The sequence below is a fragment of the Anser anser genome (genome assembly GCF_964211835.1).
Source record: "Anser anser genome assembly, chromosome: 2".
Classification (NCBI taxonomy): Eukaryota; Metazoa; Chordata; class Aves; order Anseriformes; family Anatidae; genus Anser; species Anser anser.
In genome coordinates, this window is record NC_139721.1 from 26152224 (window position 1) to 26169859 (window position 17636).

At 39.6% G+C, this 17636-nt stretch overlaps 1 protein-coding gene across 1 annotated transcript; it reads right to left on the reverse strand.

Moving 5' to 3' along the window:
• Window positions 1-1420: 1420 nt before the first annotated feature.
• OTUD6B (OTU deubiquitinase 6B) lies at window positions 1421-10794 on the reverse strand. Its single transcript, XM_083824793.1, has 7 exons — window positions 10570-10794; window positions 8176-8330; window positions 6222-6317; window positions 5290-5602; window positions 4889-4950; window positions 4101-4207; window positions 1421-3568 (listed from the first exon to the last, which is right to left on the reverse strand). The coding sequence occupies exons 1-7, from the start codon at window positions 10661-10663 to the stop codon at window positions 3484-3486; spliced, it is 912 nt and encodes a 303-aa protein (XP_083680919.1). The 5' UTR covers window positions 10664-10794; the 3' UTR covers window positions 1421-3483.
• Window positions 10795-17636: the final 6842 nt, after the last annotated feature.

Here is a 17636-nt window from a genome sequence, read left to right on the forward strand (position 1 = left end):
CTTATTGTCTTTCTGCTTAGTGTTCTGATCATGCCTTCATCTGCTGACCTTCTAAAGCCTTTCCTTGAATACCAGTAGCAGACTGCTGTGGTTGAAATCAACACGGTCTTATCGAGTCTGACTGGTTTTCATCAGGAAAGGATGGGTCTCTGCCACTTTGTCTTACTAAGAGAAAATAAATGTCAGACACTGTACACATGGTCTCCCTGTTTAGCTATTAGAGCAGTGGAACGCCTTCTTTACATATACCAGTTTACAATAGATTAATAACAAAAAGTATAAGCAGCTAGAAATCTAACTTTATTCAAGATTCTATTTATTCATTTCAATTAACTGAAAATTTTACACATGCCTATGTGTCTCTCCCCTGCCATTCAGATCAACGCACGCCTTATTTTAACATGGACTCCCCTCTCAGATTAACACAAATAGAGCAATAGGTACTGTAGTCATCATTTCTTGTTTTTCCCCTTCTCCATAGAAGACTTGGACCAAAGGAAGGACCTCTAAAAAACACGTATTTAGCCCGTGTGTATAGTGAGACTTCCAAAGAGCCACAATAACACTGCACCTTAACCATTAAGTAAAAGCTGGCTGTGTGTTACACGTGTGACAGAAGTAAAGACTGAGAATCGCTCATCTGTAGTGGACACTTCTGGACAACAACCACCTATTCAGACACAATAGGGCGATTTTCTTTAGAGATAACTAGAGTCCCCATTTCCCACTCTGCCCCAGCAGTGAGTGGGCTGCAGGTACACAAGAGGCTGGGAGGGACACAGATAGGACAGGTGACCCAGACTGACCTAAGGGGTATTTCTACCAGGTAACATCATGCTCAGTGACAAAACCTGAGGCAGACGCAAGAAGGGTGGGTTTTTTTGTTTCAAAAGGACTTGGAGAATGGCTGAGCATCAGTATCGTTGTGAGAGGCGGCTACAGATAGCCTTTGCATTGCATGGATTTTTCTCCTCCTGTATTTCAGCCTACAGGTTTTCTTGTTTTTGTTCTTTTTATTCTTTTCCCTGCCCTGAGGAGAGGGGGAGAAAACTGTCTTAGGGTCAACCCACCACAGTCCTCCATTGCATCTACTAAGGCAGCAATTTCATGATGTTCACTGGGCTGCGTAACGCAGCCTCGTGCTCTCATCCAAGAACTCTCCAAAACAGGTTAAGGAGACAGCTGAATCGAGTCCCCATCCTCACCATCAAATTGACTAATTTATTAAACCCATTACATTGAGTTTATATCTCCAGCTTGGCTGCCAGTGGAAACATGCTCAAATATCACTCCAAGATCCAAGATTTGATGGCCAACAAGAATTCAGTTCTTCACTTTAAGAATATAATGTTTCAAAAACTGTGTCCACAAAATGACACTACTATGCAGTTAATTAAAATTAAAAGTGACCACAACAAGATTTGCCACAAATAAACCAATTTATTACTTTTTGGCAAGTTCCATACAGCATGAGCAAGGATCTTTCGCTCACTATATTAAAACATTCTTTTGCTTTATACAGATTGTAAACATCAGTAGCAGCACAAACTGTTGGTACAGGCATTCCAGGATTCTGGTCTCTCTCTCTTTCAGGTAAAGAAACAAGAATGAAAATCCAGTAAACCAACCTTCTTTCACAAGGTATCTATGAGAAGCAGCATATGCATTTCATATCAATTTTGAGCAATACCAAGAAGGGTATTTCAAACTATTATTTTTAGCGAAATTCAGTGGTATTATGAATAGACACACCTTCTACATATTAATGTAACCAATTTTTTGTTTGAAATTAAAATCACTGTTTCATATAATCAAGGTAGTAAAAAAATTCTGCAGTAAAATAGCTGTTATAAATACAGCCATATTTGCTATACTGTATCAGATAAATAAGGATGTAGCAAACTCTTGATCTGGTTAATACTTGGTTTATCCCAACAGGCACCAGTCTAAAGAACTTAAAATACACAGGTTCTCATTGTTGAACCAGCTCCTGTCCACCCACCAGACTTCTGCTATAATTATTTTTTATTTTTCCTCTCTCAAAGTGCTTTAAACCAGACATAATCTGATCCATAAAGTGAACATTTATCTCTTTGAGTAAGAGCAGATTTTTTTTTTTTTTAATTTGTAAGTCCCAAGAAGGTCAATCTGCTGGCTAAGTTCACCGAAGGATTGCAAAATGTGCACTGTTAGCTCAAGCTTCAATTCAGGGCATACCTGTTTAAATTTGGTAAGAACTGCTTTTCTCCACAACAACTTATCAGCATTAAAATAACACAGACAATTATGATGTTATTGGCAAAGGCTTTAAAAAAAAAATCTATTGTTAAAACCAACTGATTGCATTACAGTAATGTTGCTAATTTTGAAGTCATAATTATAGCAACCTCAATACAAAAATCTTCATTTCCAATGTAAAAAGACAAGCCATATTTAAAAAAAACAACAAAAAAAAAACACACCCTTCAAGTCTTCTCTGTGCATAATAAGGAGCAAAGAAAATAAAATTAATTATTTTGCAGCTCACCTTCAAAGTTACTGGCATAAAACAAAGTGGTTATTTTTATACCTGTATGCAACCGTCTCTTTTAAGCTTTGCAAAATACTGCCTTTTAGGTGACATTTAGATCAGCGGATCCATAAATGACGAGTTCAGATAAATTTCACTACCTGAACTGAAGAAATTGAGGATCTTTCTGTTTGTAAGATTTCTATATTATCAAAATGCACAGATGAAGATTAAGAAGGATGAACTCGCATCAATGCTACGATGTACATAAACAGCAATCCTCTTCCAAACAGATTTAGTAGTTGGAAGAGCATCAACTGTTCCTACTGCCAGCTGCAAAACAGAAGTGAATCCCTCAAACCTTGGCAAAAACTTTTAAGTCCATAAAATCGTATGACTGTTTGCAATTCCTTCAGCCAAGCAAGAGATTCTACTACTGAATTTCTCTCCAGCTCTTCGCTGCCCAAATAAAGAAGCAGATCCCTATTACAGTATTAAAGCTAGATTCTGATGGAACTAAAGAAACACTGCAAAGGATAGTCTGTCAATGTGAACAAACCAATTTTTTTAAAGTCCTCAACTCTTCCATGATCATGAAAATCTGCCAGAAATAATGTGATGGGAACCTTCAGGTAACCTTAATTCTTCAGTAGACTGGAGATTAATCGAAACATTTACTGCTGAGTATTTTCACTGTGGCATGGGATAAAGCTCTATTAAAACAAAAAGTTCTGATCTATACAGCCAGCATTTTAGAGATTAATACCAACAAGTTCAAAATACTGTTGCATTGTTTGCGTTTTTTGTTTGTTTCAAATCAAGAGCTTTTTCTGATTCACAGTAAAACCCTGGTACATCTCTTTTTATTGTTAATCCTTTCCAGGTAGTTTTACTTTACAGTCTGTCTGAGAATTGTTTGGAGCCCAACGTATCAAGATGCAACTGTTATCCATGTGGATTTTTTTTTTTTTATGTTAGCTGCCATTTTCTGTAGCAGTGTCTGTTAGAAGTTTTACAGAATTATAATGTTCTCCTAATCCATAGGCATGTCTCATATACCTAAAAAAAAGTTAGAAAACAAATGTTTAGTTTAGCTAAAATATACTGCATGACAAACATCAAGAGCACTTGAAGACAGCTTAAGTAAATTCAAGTTTTAGCACAGAAAAAAAGAGTGAAAATAAATATAAATATATACGGTCAATGAAGAGTTTCTAATTTTGGTGACTTCCAGACATAAATTGACATAAGCTTTGAACACAAGTAAAGTTTCCTGATGCATTTTTTAAAAATCAATTTCACAATGATTTTGGAATTAGCAGGTAAAATAACCTTGCAGCATTCTAAAAAGTAGTGACTGAATCACACTTCAGACTCATTGTCAGCATTTTAAGAATGTTAATCACAATATCTTCAAAGTTAAATTGTAAATCACAACTACCAGTTCTGAAAAAAAAATCAGTATTGATCTTGCAGGTCAACGTCAGGCATATAAATGAAAATGAAACAAAACAAATGAGAATCAAAGGTGAATTCTCTCACACAGAAATAAATGCAATAATTTTAAAAATGGGTAAAATGACACACTTACACAAGTGTTATTGGTTTGCCTGAATATTCTTCACCAACAATAATGGAAGGGGAATCCATTTGCACTACTTCAATAGGTGTTTGCAAAATGTGCGACAAAGCCCTTAGCTGTAAGGCATAAAAAGAATTCAACAACAGGATTAAATCCAACATGGTGAGGAGGGAAGAAAACAAGATATTTAGTTTTAGCAAATATGAGTTTAGGCATAACATTTCAAATTTTGTTAGAAATTAAATTTTGTTAAAATAAGCAAAATAGCTTCAACTTTTTGAGGTGTAATTTAAAACAGGTTGCCATAAGTTAATTATTGTTTTGATGATAAAAACAGGTAACATTGTGCTAGCTTTAGTAATTTAATAACTGCTATTTTAGAAAGCAGTAAAAGATAAGAAGCAAAGGCATAAATGAAAACATTTTCTCAAACTCAAAGTTTATATTACAAAAAAAAAAAAACATTGCTCCATCATAGTCAGCTTTGCTACGATCTAAGTCTGCATAATAAGATGCTTTCCCCTTAAGAAATATTCTTCCCCCTCACCTTCTGTCATTCTTTCTAGTGATATTTTAGACAACCAAATTCTTTAACTGCTATGTCATCAAGTTTATCAGGACAGCAGGGGACCATCAGAAAACCTACTGATGTGGGGAAACTATTTATAGCCATAGGAGAAAGTTCTTGATAAAATTATGAATGTGTTTCCTTATGCCTACAGGTATTACTTCTTCATAAATCCTTTTTTGAGGATATATTGATAATTTGTGAAATTGTGAAGTGAGTGAATACTTACTTCCAGTTGACCACCCCATGCAGCCGTATTTGCTATATCATCACAGTATTTTTCAAATTCCTCTGTGGAGAAAGAAAAAGTCAACTTTTAGTAGTTCTCTCTAAACAAGCAAAGAAAAAGCAAGTGAGGAAAAATACTGATCCTGAAGTGAAAAACTAGAACCAGAGAAGTCCAAATGCAGGAAAATATATATGCTCACTGAAGAGAAGGAATAATGTTTGCTAGAATCCTTTAATAAAATAAAATTATGACTCAGGTGTACCAAGTAACAAAGTAAATCTTCTGTGTTCTGTAGAACACAGCAGAACCAACAAAGTAATAAAGTTCAGGAACAAACATACCATTATGAAGAAGAATAATTATAAAATAAAGTTTTCTGAAGTCTCTTATGCAATTCTTACCTCTGCTATACATGTCTCCAGTAGTGGGGTTTGTAAGAAACGGCAGGAAGTCATCAAAATGACTTTGCATATACTTTGCCGTTTGGTTTCTCAGACTTGTAACAGTCCAGGAATTCTGGCGATCCTTGAGCTGATCTTCAATAGCTCTGTACATGCAGTGGCCATCGGAAGGAATCTGCTTAATCTCCAAGTGTCTTGCTGCCAACAGGGAGGCAAGTTTCTGACTTTCAACATGTCTAGCACCTGTTAAATTCTCGATCTCAGCTTCAGCTATCCTTTCTTCTCTTTCTTTCTCCAAGGCAGCTTTTTTTTCCTTAGATTGAAAACACATAAATTACATCAAATATTAAGATGTCTGTACAGTTCTTGGCTTAGTACTTGCCTCTAACTCTTCAAATGTTTCCCCAGTATGTTCATGTTGGTGAAATGTTCTGCTGAATTATTACTACTAAGTCTCAGAATCCTTCTAAACCTAAACACTAACAAATGCTAGATGACCAATACATCCTAAAACTCAAATATTTACAAGAACTTCAGAAGTAAGCTTCCTTTGTTAAATCTGTAAAGTCTTACTACTTCAATTTTTTCCCCCCACACAGTATCTTACATATTTTTCATAAGAACTTCACTAAAATACTAATAAAGAAATAATTTGTTTTAGACATTTTTCCTATCTCCTACGTCTTTATCTCCTATTTTGATTCCTATTTTACCTCCTATTTTTTCCCAGCTCATGGTTGAGCATAAAAAGTAGACCTTTTAAAAAAAATCCTTACATATTTCTGTGTAGCAAACCTACAGATTTTGAACACATTCAGGAGGTACAAAATCAATACTGAATTAGCCAGGTGATGTCTCCTGTAAAATCGTTAAACTTCAATTATATTAATTTAAACTGAAACATATTTGTAAAATGTTTAAACATTACATACCCTCCTCTTCTGTGCTTTTGATATTCGAGGATGCTGAATCTGTTGCTCCAGTTGCTCAAGCTCTACATTTGCAACCCCATCAGTTACAGAATCTATCTGAAAAGGAAAAAAAAAAAAAGTGTTAAAAGTTTCTATTAGTATAAATAATAAAAGAGATGCGCGTTTCCTGAAACAGTTTTAAGCTGTTTCCAGGTAGTTCCAGTGTATATTTACAATGCTTTCCACAAAGATCCATGTAGCACAAAGCCTGTCAAAGCTGCAAGTCAAGCATTTCATACCCCAACCCCACTGTAATGGGCTTGAATACTTTTTCCACTATTCCCCAGAAAATAAATGATTATGAAGCACATAGCTCAAATTTAATTCAAGCTGTGTGAACACTGCTTATAGACTGCAAGGGAAAGTTTTCCTCGCCTTACCAACAGATGAATGTTAAGCTTAAGCACCCAGAGAGCTGTTACCCAGTTCTGTAACAATTAAAGCAGGAAAAGGCTCCACCATCCATAACAAAACATAAATACCAGTTGCAAAAGACAGAGGGTTGACCTTTCTCAAAAAGAAAGTCAAAACTAATCTCATTATGGTATCAACCAGATGTCGCCTTGGCATGCGCAGTAATACTTTCAACATGAGTAAGAAAGTCGAGAAACAAAAGAAGCCATATACCTCAAACCAAAATCCTCTCAGGGAAGTCTATGACCATGGCAAAGACGTTAGCTTGAAAAGTCCTCCATCACAATGTTTTGACAGCTCGCTTAGCAAAATGAAATAAATTCCTGTAACTAATCTAAGACACGTTATGTTTAACGCTTACAAATTAATCATCTCCTTAAGCGTCTGAGCAAAGACTACTATGTAAGATTTTTATAGTGCTTGCATTTTTCACAAGGATTCTCAGCAGATGATTCTCAGTCAATATCATTTCCCTGAAAGTCATTCACAAATCTTTTTCAGTCTTGTTTTCAAGCAAAAGGGCAATCTGCTTAAGTCTCCATTAAGTTACAAATCTGAAAACACCTGGTCCAGAAAGAATCAGACAGATTTTTGTTTCTTTACAAGATTTACTTAGCCAAAAGCCACATACTGTTATGGAATCACTCAAGGAGACAGAAAAGCATGGAGCATTAGCATCAGTCACAGAGAACCATATTGCACCAATTTAGCCGTAAGCTGTACTGCTGTTTAGGTGGAGAAAGTAGGAGAGAGGTGGAGCACAGGCCTACTTGCACAAACCATACTTAAATTCAAGCGCACAATACAAATAAAGAGATCTTCTCAGTACTTGATATACAGAATTAAGTCTATGGATTGCAACAACGGGATTCACTTTATTTATTAAGTGCTAAAACGTACGTAAATTTTTTATATATTGTAAAGTATTTAATTGTATCTAATTTACTCCACTCAGTATTTCCCTCAGTTAGATTTGAGTAAAACTAAGCCTCTGTTAAAAATTAAGTAGGATTCCAGTTTCCAGATGGATGGCAAACAAGTAAGTAGCTATGCTGCCAACACGGCAGAACAGTAGCATTTGAGCCAACTCCCATGTCTGCAGAAAGTGTGTTCTTAAAAACAAGGTCTGTTATACTGCAGACAGAATTGCAAAGACAATCACACTGCATTAGTCAACTGCCTGTCAAAGTCCATCAATACCCTAGTAGCCTACATAAGATAATTAGAATTACTACAGAACAGAACTAAAAAAAAAAAATCGTTAAGAAGCCTGAGCTACTAACATACCGTAAGAGCAAAACCAAATACTGCTCACCAACAAGAATACAGATAAATAACCCTTCCAGCGTAACAGCTGGATCTTTCCAGAATTACCAACACTGCAAGGAAAACAAGAAATGCTTTAAATCATTACACATTACTTTATAATCATTTAAAAAAGTTAAAGAATTCCTAATACAAATTGTATCTGTGTAGCTCCAGCTGGAGTTAAGGCATATACCTTATTCTGCTCAGGTGTAGCTTCCTTCAGCTGCTTTAACTCCTCCTTGTGCTTCTCTTCAAGTTCTGCCTCTAGTTTGGAAACTTCATCAGCCAGCTGTTTTCGTCTCTTTTTATCATTCTTGGGAACAGCATTTTTCATGCCTTGAATTTTTGCTGTTAAGGAAACAGTGTGATAAAATGTTACCTCTAAATATAGCTACTCCACAATCATTGGAGGAAGGAGGACTGCAAGTCTTAAAAGAAATTACACGTGTCAAGATATCACAATTATCACATTTTAAAATCACATATATTTTCTTAACAGACACAATCATGACATCCAAAGAAGAAAACAACTTGTATGGGGTTGCTATTAAAAATACTTATGAATTTTAACAACACAACAGACCTCAGCCTGTTTCTTTCAAATAAAATTATTTGGGCATTGATTTCTCAAATCCTGTCGCATCAAAGATGTGTATGTTTTTAATAACAGACTGAAAGTAAAAACAGAGATTACCTGTCCTTAAAACAAAGCTTCTAAAAGCCGAATGGGTACTCAAGAAGAAAAAGCATCAATTTGCTTAAGTTCCTTAAGTATTTTTAGGCCTTAAGTCAAGGCTTCATTTCTTCAATCACAAAATAGTTTGGTTAGAAAGGATGTCTAGAAGTGATCTAGTTCAACCTGCTGCTCAAAGCAGGACTGATGTCGAAGTTAGATCAGGTTGATCAGGAATTTATTCACATGCCTGTGGAGTATCTCCAGTGATGGACATTCTGAAACTTTTGGGGGCATTATTTTCTAGTATTCAACCATTCTTGTTATGAAAATGTTTTCCTTTTTTTTCTTCTCAAGAGAATCTTTCTTCTTACCACTTCCAACTCTTGTTTCTAGCCTGTTTACTATGCTTTGCTTCAAAGAGTTTGGCTCCACCTGTTCCATTTAGTAGTGGAAACAAGCAGATCCCCATAACCTCTTCTCCAGGCCGAATAAACTCAGCTTCCACAGCCTTTGCTCTTACAAGAATATGCCCTGATAGCTCTCCTCACTTCTGTATTCACTGTTACAGCATTCCAGCACTGTTTAACACCCTGCTTGCCATTCATCACCAGTACATTTTTACTGCCCTTCACCCTTGACTGGGTGATGGCGATGATAATGAAACTTTTCAAAAAGAGGCCACAAGAATACTTACACTAAAAGATTTATGTCAAGTATTCGGCCTCACAGATGAAGCACTTGAGTTAGACAAAGACGCAGTTCTGTTCATAAAGATTGATGTAATGAGGGAGAAGGAAATCCATGCACGGACTCACCAGTGCCTAAGGAGAGTACATTGTGGGGTGGCAGCTACAAGGATCATTAAGTGGAAGAGACGCTGGGTTCTCTGAGGCTGAGATGCACCTTACATTAATTCTTAGGAACAAATTGTTTTGCTGTCAGTTAATCACTGTACTTCTCAGGAATGTGTTTTTCAAGTGAGTAGCTTTAAGTTACCTGCCTCTCCACCAAGAAGACTGAATCAGTCTTCTGTAAAGAACCTGCCATCCTTTTAGGCAGGGGAGGACTGAAATTCCTCAGCATCTCCCAGCTAGCGTACCATGTGCTCCAGATACCTAACCTAATTCTTGATTACTACCTGTCTTTTCAGTGTCACTTAACTTTAGGGGATGAAAAGCCATCTCAAAATACTAAGTTCCTACAAATTTAATATGTAGCCACCTAGTTTCTCTCCGCCTCTTTAACCCTTTGATAAGAAGGCTGCAATTGACATATTACATACCAAAGAAACCAAACAAGGAAAAGGCCGTATCAATGTAGCTAATGAAAAGGTTATAATCAACAATGAAACTCAACAGAATCCAGCTGACAGAACTAATTATGTTAATATATAATGGGGCCAGTAAACAGGGGCTCAGGAACGAGTCAGGTGTGGCACTGTAAGCCCACATGGGTCCTCTACTCCAGGTATGGCTGAGCAGGAGGTGGAAGCTCATTGCAGATCAGCCGCATTTGGGATGATGAAATGTGGCCGCATGGGCAGCAGGGAGGCAGGCTTCCCCAAAACACCTCATAAAAGCACACACCCCCCTCAACTTCAGCGCAAGGCAGCGCAGTGCTGGCGCTGGAAGCCAGGCTGTTATGGCGGGGCTGCCCGTATCAGCGCTACCTCACCCTCCGTGCCCTTCCTACGCGGCCAAACACAGCTTTCACACCTCGGCCGGCAGGCAGCAATATCACGACTATCGCATTCCTTCCTATCGTGAGCGATGCCCCTTGCTCTCCCGGAGCTGGGGCCGCTGTAACCCCCCCCCCCCCCCCCCCCGAGCACCACGAAACCTTCCTCCTCCCCCCGCAGAGCAAGGCGCTAGGCGGGGAAGGCCGCTCCCTCCTCCCGGCGAGGCGCCTCACCTTGGAGCTCCCGCTTCTCCTTGCGCTGCCGCTTGACGAGCCGCTGCAAGGGCCCGCCGTCCTCCTCCTCCTCCTCGGCCCCGCAGCCCTCCATGGGCGCCCGGTGGCACCTCCCGCCCCGCGCACACGGCGCCTCAGCGCTGAGGGGAAGCGGCCGCCATGACGCGTCCCGTCCTTCCCTTCCCTCCCCTTCCTGCCCGCCCGCACCGACCGCTCTCCCCGCCGCTGTCGCCGGGGGGCGCCGGTGGCCAAGGGCTTCTCACCGCTCTCTCAGCCGCCGGCATGGCTGCGGGAGCCACCCCGGACGAGTTTCTACTTTGTAGGGCCGTGAAGGGGGGGCAGGGGATGTTTAGGGGGAGAGCAGCCCCCGTCTCCTTTCTGCCCCCTGACGAGAATAAGCGCCGAGTTCCGTGCTCCGACCTCCTGTCCAATGCTCGATGAGGAGCTTATTTAACCTTTTGAGTTTTGTGCAAAATATACAGTATTATGTACATGTTTGTTCATTTATTTATTTATTTATTACCTGGAGTTAATTAAAGCTACAAAGTACCTTATAGACTCCGGCTTTTCCAAGTTCGTGTCTCCTCGCCACCATGAAGTGATTTCTCATTATCTTTTGTCGTTTTATTATAGTAAAACCCAAATGTCTTGTTTGGGATTTAAATCCCCACCGCAAAGTGTGCTGAAGAGCATGCAAACCTTCCTAAGGATGTTGTGGGAGCTACAGGTTGCTGCGAGTTAGCGTGGAGTAAGTGAGATGCTCTGTTCACTGCTGCCACTGACATTCTTCTGTGTTGAGTTAATCTGGGTAAAAATAAAATTGAAAACTTTAATAATTGTTTTTGAAATTATGTAAATTGAGCAAAAATCTTGCTAGTGGAAATGTTTGTGTTCATCTGTTATGGCATTGCTATTATTGTTTTCCACTTGAATTAGCAGATCCTCTGCAAGAAGTACAGTGCCAAGCACGAAGAAAGGGAACATTGACCTAAAGCAGAATTGTAAGATGATGGGTCAGACTCCTTTGCTATGCAGAACCACACAACTATCTGTATCCTGAATATATGCTCTATTTTTCCCTCCATTTGCCTTTTGCTGCCTGTTGGAATAAAACCAGATCACAGACCTTATCTGGATTGTCAACCAAAAAAAAAAAGTCTAATTGAAAAAGAATGAGGAGGGGTTTGCTTCCAGATAGAAAAAAAGGCTAGCACTGGAACTCAATAGTGTTGGCCCTGTAAGTATTTCTGTATACTACTAACAAATACAGAATAAGGACAAATTCAGATTTGGGATAGATTTGTCTTGATTAACATATATATGTACTCTTTATCAGTTTGTTAATGACCTGTTTGTCACACATGTATGCATATATGAATATGCTGATGTAATACATTAAAAATGCTTTATATTTAAAAATAATAAATACTGTTTTTGTCTTCTACACTTTTTGTCAGACTTCTGTCACATCTTCAGCAGTAATCTGAAATATAGATAAAACAAATACCAGTGAGTTCCTAAGCTGACCAAATGCAAAGTGCTGTGATGATAGAGGTGGGCTGATACAAGTGATCTCATGATACACTACCCACATTTGAACACCACACATCTTAATTATCAAGGTTTCATGAGACTGGAGATTTTAGTACACAGTAAGTATGAGGGAGTACATTTTTGAGACTAGTCGTATAATAAGTGCTGGGGAGGTTGTGCTACACAGCCAGCTAAACCTGAGTTTCCTCTGCTGCCGTGAAGCATAGAATGAATGAAGATTACTAAAAAGAGCACTGCCATTGCTAGCAACAGGCCACAGGCTCGATGCCAACTTCTCAAGGCCTCAGTCCTGTTCTACGGGGTTTGTTATCAACCTGCTGTGAGAACCTGACCTGTCAATGGGAGCTTGGTGCCAGACATCTATTATGAACTAGAGTTTAATGTGGGATAACAGCAAAGGCCTTGAAAATATTGGAACAGGTTGAAAACCGAGAGCCCAGCAGTATAAACAACTGGTTCTCATAGGATGCAAGCTATGAGAAGGACTCCTCTGAGCATACCAAAGAACAGCAGCTAAGCAAGAGAATAACAACTGAGCAACAGGAGGCGTTTGCTGAGACCTGAGAAAGGAGGGCTCTGCAGTACCACAAGGTGTGCGTGCAGCTTAGGGGTGTAGTCCAAAGGCTGCCTGCCAGCTGTCTCGGGCAAACCATCATTATGGGGATCTGCAGTCATGATGTGGGGGTATTGACAGGGCTGCAAGTGTGCTACCTGCTCTCCCTGCCCGTGCTAAGGGTCCCGATGCCCCCTGCCTGCTTGCCCCATGATCCCTGGCTCCTTAAGGATGTCTTGACCTGCCAGCTCATCAGGAACATGTACATCAGGATCAGGTCCATGCATTTTTTTTCCCAAAAATATCCTGTGCCTTCTTCCTGTCCAGCACTTAAATAAAATGTTTAAATAAAGCCTTACTGTGTCTAAGCTCAGTTCAGCTGATTATGGTTCCTGGGCAGAAAGGATGATTTAACAATAAGGTCATAATAAAATCTAACAGTTAGAAACTGGGAAAAAAAAAAACAACTGAAATCTGAGGTAACTAACTTTGAAGCACTTTATCTAGGATGTGATAGGTTCACTCACACAAGTCTTTAAATCAAGTCTGGGTGCCTTCCTATGGATATGCAGTAGCTCATCTGTAAATTACAGGTTCCATGCAAGAAATGTTATTAAAATTCTCTCAGAATTCAAAGAAGTCAGAATGGATTATTATAATCACCCTTTCTGGTATTAAAATTTAGGATTTTATTAATCTGTTTTGGAAAGAGAAACTCAAACCTCCCATCCAAACCAATGATAGCTATAAAATGGTCTGTACTAAGCATCGTCTGGCTTACATGGTGTCAAAATAGAAATTTTCAGAATTAAGGGCGCTTTTGAAATGTGCCTCAACTTTGGCAAGTTAGTCACTGAAGTCATTGACTGAGGGTTACCTTTGATAACAGCTGACTGGGACAGTGAATTTACAAACTGTTTTGTTCTCTTTTTTTTTCATATTAATTTTCTGAAAATGAAAGCATCCATTGCTATTTGTAATATTTGTAATATGTAATTTGTAATATTTCCATTTGTAAATATTAGTAATATTTGTAATATTTGTAATATTATACTTTGACATCATTTCTGGTATCTTTCTCCCAGTAGTTTCCTAGTGTTTAGTAAGCATGCTGAAGTTCAGGAGGACCTTTTGTTCATAGGTATTTTATAAGTAAGTCAGGGTGGAACCTGTAGTACTTCTGGCAATGTGAAAATCTAGATTTTGTATCTTCAGTACCAATATCAGTAAGCTAGTGCTGCGTAGCAGGCAGTTTTCACGACAGCAGTAATAAGCCTCCACATCTTACTTCAGCTGAATGGTATAAAACGTTGGTCAAGCAAAGAAGCTGTCTTAGTACTTTTTGATAAATGTGTATCTCATTTCCCTCCGTTATCTCCCAGATGTTTCTTGCTGGTTGGACATTGAAGTAAATTACAGACTTGGTTGTAGCCATACACAAAACTCTTAAAGTGTCTTAATTGTTTCACTGAGGTTTTGTTGACAATTTTTTGACTTATACGCTATGTAACCAGTCTCTCTGGATCTTTTGATCCAGGGCATTGAATAAGAAGTAGCTAAATTTTCCTTTTCTCGGTGTCATAAATCAGCTTGTAGTAAGATTTGCAATTATTCTGCATAAATTAAGAAGTATACATTGAATTACACTGAAGCCTCCGCATAATATGAGGATCAATATAGCACATTTTAATTTGCTCCTAAAACCTGACATGGTATATGTGCACGTTAAGATGTTTAGATTGTTTATGCCGTACCTCTATCTTAAAGATGCCAGCCTTGGATCAGAGCACTATCTGAAAGTTCACTTACATCTGTAAATGAGCTACATGAGCTTTTCCTGTTGTTAGTTATGTTTTCTGGAAACAGTGCAAACAGATTTTAGTAGCAGGACATCTGCAGTTAAGATCCCTCATCCATGAAACTGTTTCCTAATATTTCTTCAACATCAATCTGACAGGTATAGGCTTGGGGAAGAGTGGCTGGAAAGCTGCCTGGCAGAAAAGGACCTGGGAGTGTTGGCTGACAGCTGGCTGAACGTGAGCCTGCAGCATGTCCAGGTAGCCAAGAAGGCCACCGGCATCTTGGCCTGTATCAGAAATAGTGTGGCCAGCAGGACCAGGGAAGGGATTCTCCCTCTGTACTGGTGCCCTGGTGAGGCTGCACCTTGAGTACTGCGTTCAGTTTTGGGCCCCTCACTACAAGAAGGGTAATGAGTGGTTGGAACATGTTCAGAGAAGTGCAACAAAGCTGGTGAAGGAACTAAAAAATGAATTATGAGGAGTGGCTGAGGGAACTGGGGTTTTTTAGTCTGGAGAAAAGCCTGAGGGGAGACCTCATCACTCTTTACAACTACCTGAGAAGAGAGTGTCGGTCTCTTTTCTCAGGTGACAAGTGACAGCATGCAAGGAAATGGCCTCCAGTTATGGCAGGGAAGGTTTAGACTGGATATCAGGAGGAATTTCTTCACGGAAAGGATGCTTAGGCATTGGAATGGGCTGCCCAGGGAAGTGGTGGAGTCCCCATCCCTGGAGTTATTTAAGAGACATATGGATGTGGTGCTTAGGGACATGGTTTAGTGGTGGACTTAGAAGTGTTAGGTTGATGTTTGGATTTGATGATCTTGAGGGGCTTTTCCAGCCTAAATGATTCTATTATTCTATAAATCTAAGTGTCTGGACCTAATGCGAATCCAATCACTTAAATCTGTAATGAGTCATGTTTATCAGTTAAACAAAATACTGGGATTTATTTCTGGAGCTGACATTTCAGAGCTTACAAAGCCTGATATGTTTACCTTTCTATTTGTTGGACTAGAAAGTGTAAAAATAATCTCAGGTCTCTTTGCAAATGCAAACAGATTCAGGGTCACTCATTATTCAGTTATCTTACAAACACTGGGATCACAGAGAAAATGTGGGTGTTACCAGGAGATGTCCTTGATTTCTATGAAGACTGCTATTGAGAAAGGTGAATGTTAGTGGTAGAACAATTTTGCCAACCTCTACAAGTGTATTGTTTCACAGTGTTTTGCCTTCTTAAATCTCAGCATTTGGAACAGAGAGATTTTATGCAAACCTATAAGTCTGGATTTGCAAGCAGTTTTCTTGGCTATATGACCAAGAGATATGACCTATGTTTGACAAAAGGTGACCTGAATGCAACCTAAATGCTCAGAAATAAAAAGTAAAAAGAAAAGGCCCAGCTCCAGCTCTTCACCCTGCTTTTCAGTAGATTTTTTTTTTTTTTTAAATTGGACACTTGGGATTTCCAGTACCAGTAGTCACTTAAATGCATTCAGCAGAGGCTGTCAATCAGGTTTCACAGGGCCAGCACTGAATGTCATCAGATTTTGCTGGTGTAGTCTTGGCAAGAACCTTGGCCAATAATCCACTCTCTGCCAAACCCCTTGAAGCTGTGTGTCCTGGTTCCAGTTAGGACAGAGTTAATTTTCCTCACAGTAGCTGGTAGGGTGCTATGTTTTGGATTAGGATGAGAAGAGCGCTGATAACATGCTGATGTTTTAATTGTTGCAGAGCAGTGTTTACACCAGGCCAAGGACTTTTCGGCTTCTCGCTCTGTCCTGCCAGCGAGCAGGCTGGGGGTGCAGCAGGAGCTGGGAGGGGACAGACCCAGGACAGCTGACCCAAACTGGCCAAAGGGGTATTCCATACCATCTGACGTCATGCTAAACAATATATAGGGGTGGCTGGCCAGGGTGGGGGGCCGGCTGCTCGGGGATAGGCTGGGCATCGGTCAGCGGGTGGTGAGCAATTGCATTGTGCATCACTTGTTTCTTACACATTATTATTAATAATACTATTATCATTATCACTATTATTATTATTGTTATTATTATTTTCCTGTCTTAATAAACTGTCTCTATCTCAACTCACAGGCTTCACTTTCCCATTTCTCTCCCCCATCCCAGAGAGGGAGGGGGGAGGGTGAGCAAACAGCTGTGTGGTGTTTAGCTGCCAGCCGGGTTAAACCACAACACTGTGGTAATTTTCACCATGATCTATATTTATTATCTAGATTGTGGAATGGCGAAATATAGCTCTTTAGAGATATATCTTTAATCTTCACTAAAGATTTTTACTGTGTTAGTATGTTCTTCACCTACAACACAGTACAAAGCAAACATACCTAGGAGTGTTTGGCCTACTAGTTTAATGTTTGAGCACAAGAACGAAGGGGCCACCGAAACAGATTCTTAATTTGCTATATCAGAAACACTTTTATTGTGAACATGGCTGGTAGTAAGCTTGCTGAAAATGTTTATTCTCAAATTATGCCAGAACCCTTCATGCTGCTCCAGCAGGGCATAAATGGTCCTGCAGGCTGGAGGAGCACCTTCTGGCCAAGGCTAAAGCACAGGCAAGACCTGTCCTCTACCTGCAAGAGGTAACTGACTGCAGTTACCCTCCACAGGGCTAACTACTGGAGCTCACCTCTTATGCTCACATATGCTGGGTACCTGAGGAGGGAAGAAAGGCCCAGCTTAAGTGCCATAAGGACAAGGAAAAGAAGAGTCAGAAAAGGAGTCTGGAGACCTAGACAAGAGGAAGGACAGGGAAATTGTGAAAAGTGCTTTGGCCTAGTGAGGAGATGGTTGGACAGGGAAGGACGATGATTGTGACAAGAGGAAGGAAGGTCTGGAAGCTAGTAGAGAAAATGGAAGAGGAAACCAGAGAAGACATGTTTGACAGAGGGAAGAGAATTTCAAAATGTCAGGTGAACAATGGGACTAAGACTAGTTGGATAAGTAGACGAGGAATCACTGATCCCTATCCTCAGTAGGTGGAGTAGGGAGATAGATCTGGCAACAAGCAAGGTTGCAAGAAGAAATTAGGATAACCTGAATCAGAATACGGAGAGAATTAATGAATCAATGTTGAAGACAAAAGCAAGGGGCAAACCGGGATAAGGACATGGAGTGGGAAAACAGGAGTACTGGGGC

What these genes read in the sequence shown, in the direction of transcription:
- OTUD6B (XM_083824793.1), bottom strand. Translation starts at nt 10,663, where the DNA reads ATGGAGGGCTGCGGGGCCGAGGAGGAGGAGGAGGACGGCGGGCCCTTG. An exon ending in TGGAGACATGTATAGCAGAG is followed by an intron (nt 4,951 to 5,289) that starts GTAAGAATTGCA and finishes CTTTCTCCACAG; the next exon opens with AGGAATTTGAAAAATACTGT. An exon ending in CATGGGGTGGTCAACTGGAA is followed by an intron (nt 4,208 to 4,888) that starts GTAAGTATTCAC and finishes TATGCCTTACAG; the next exon opens with CTAAGGGCTTTGTCGCACAT.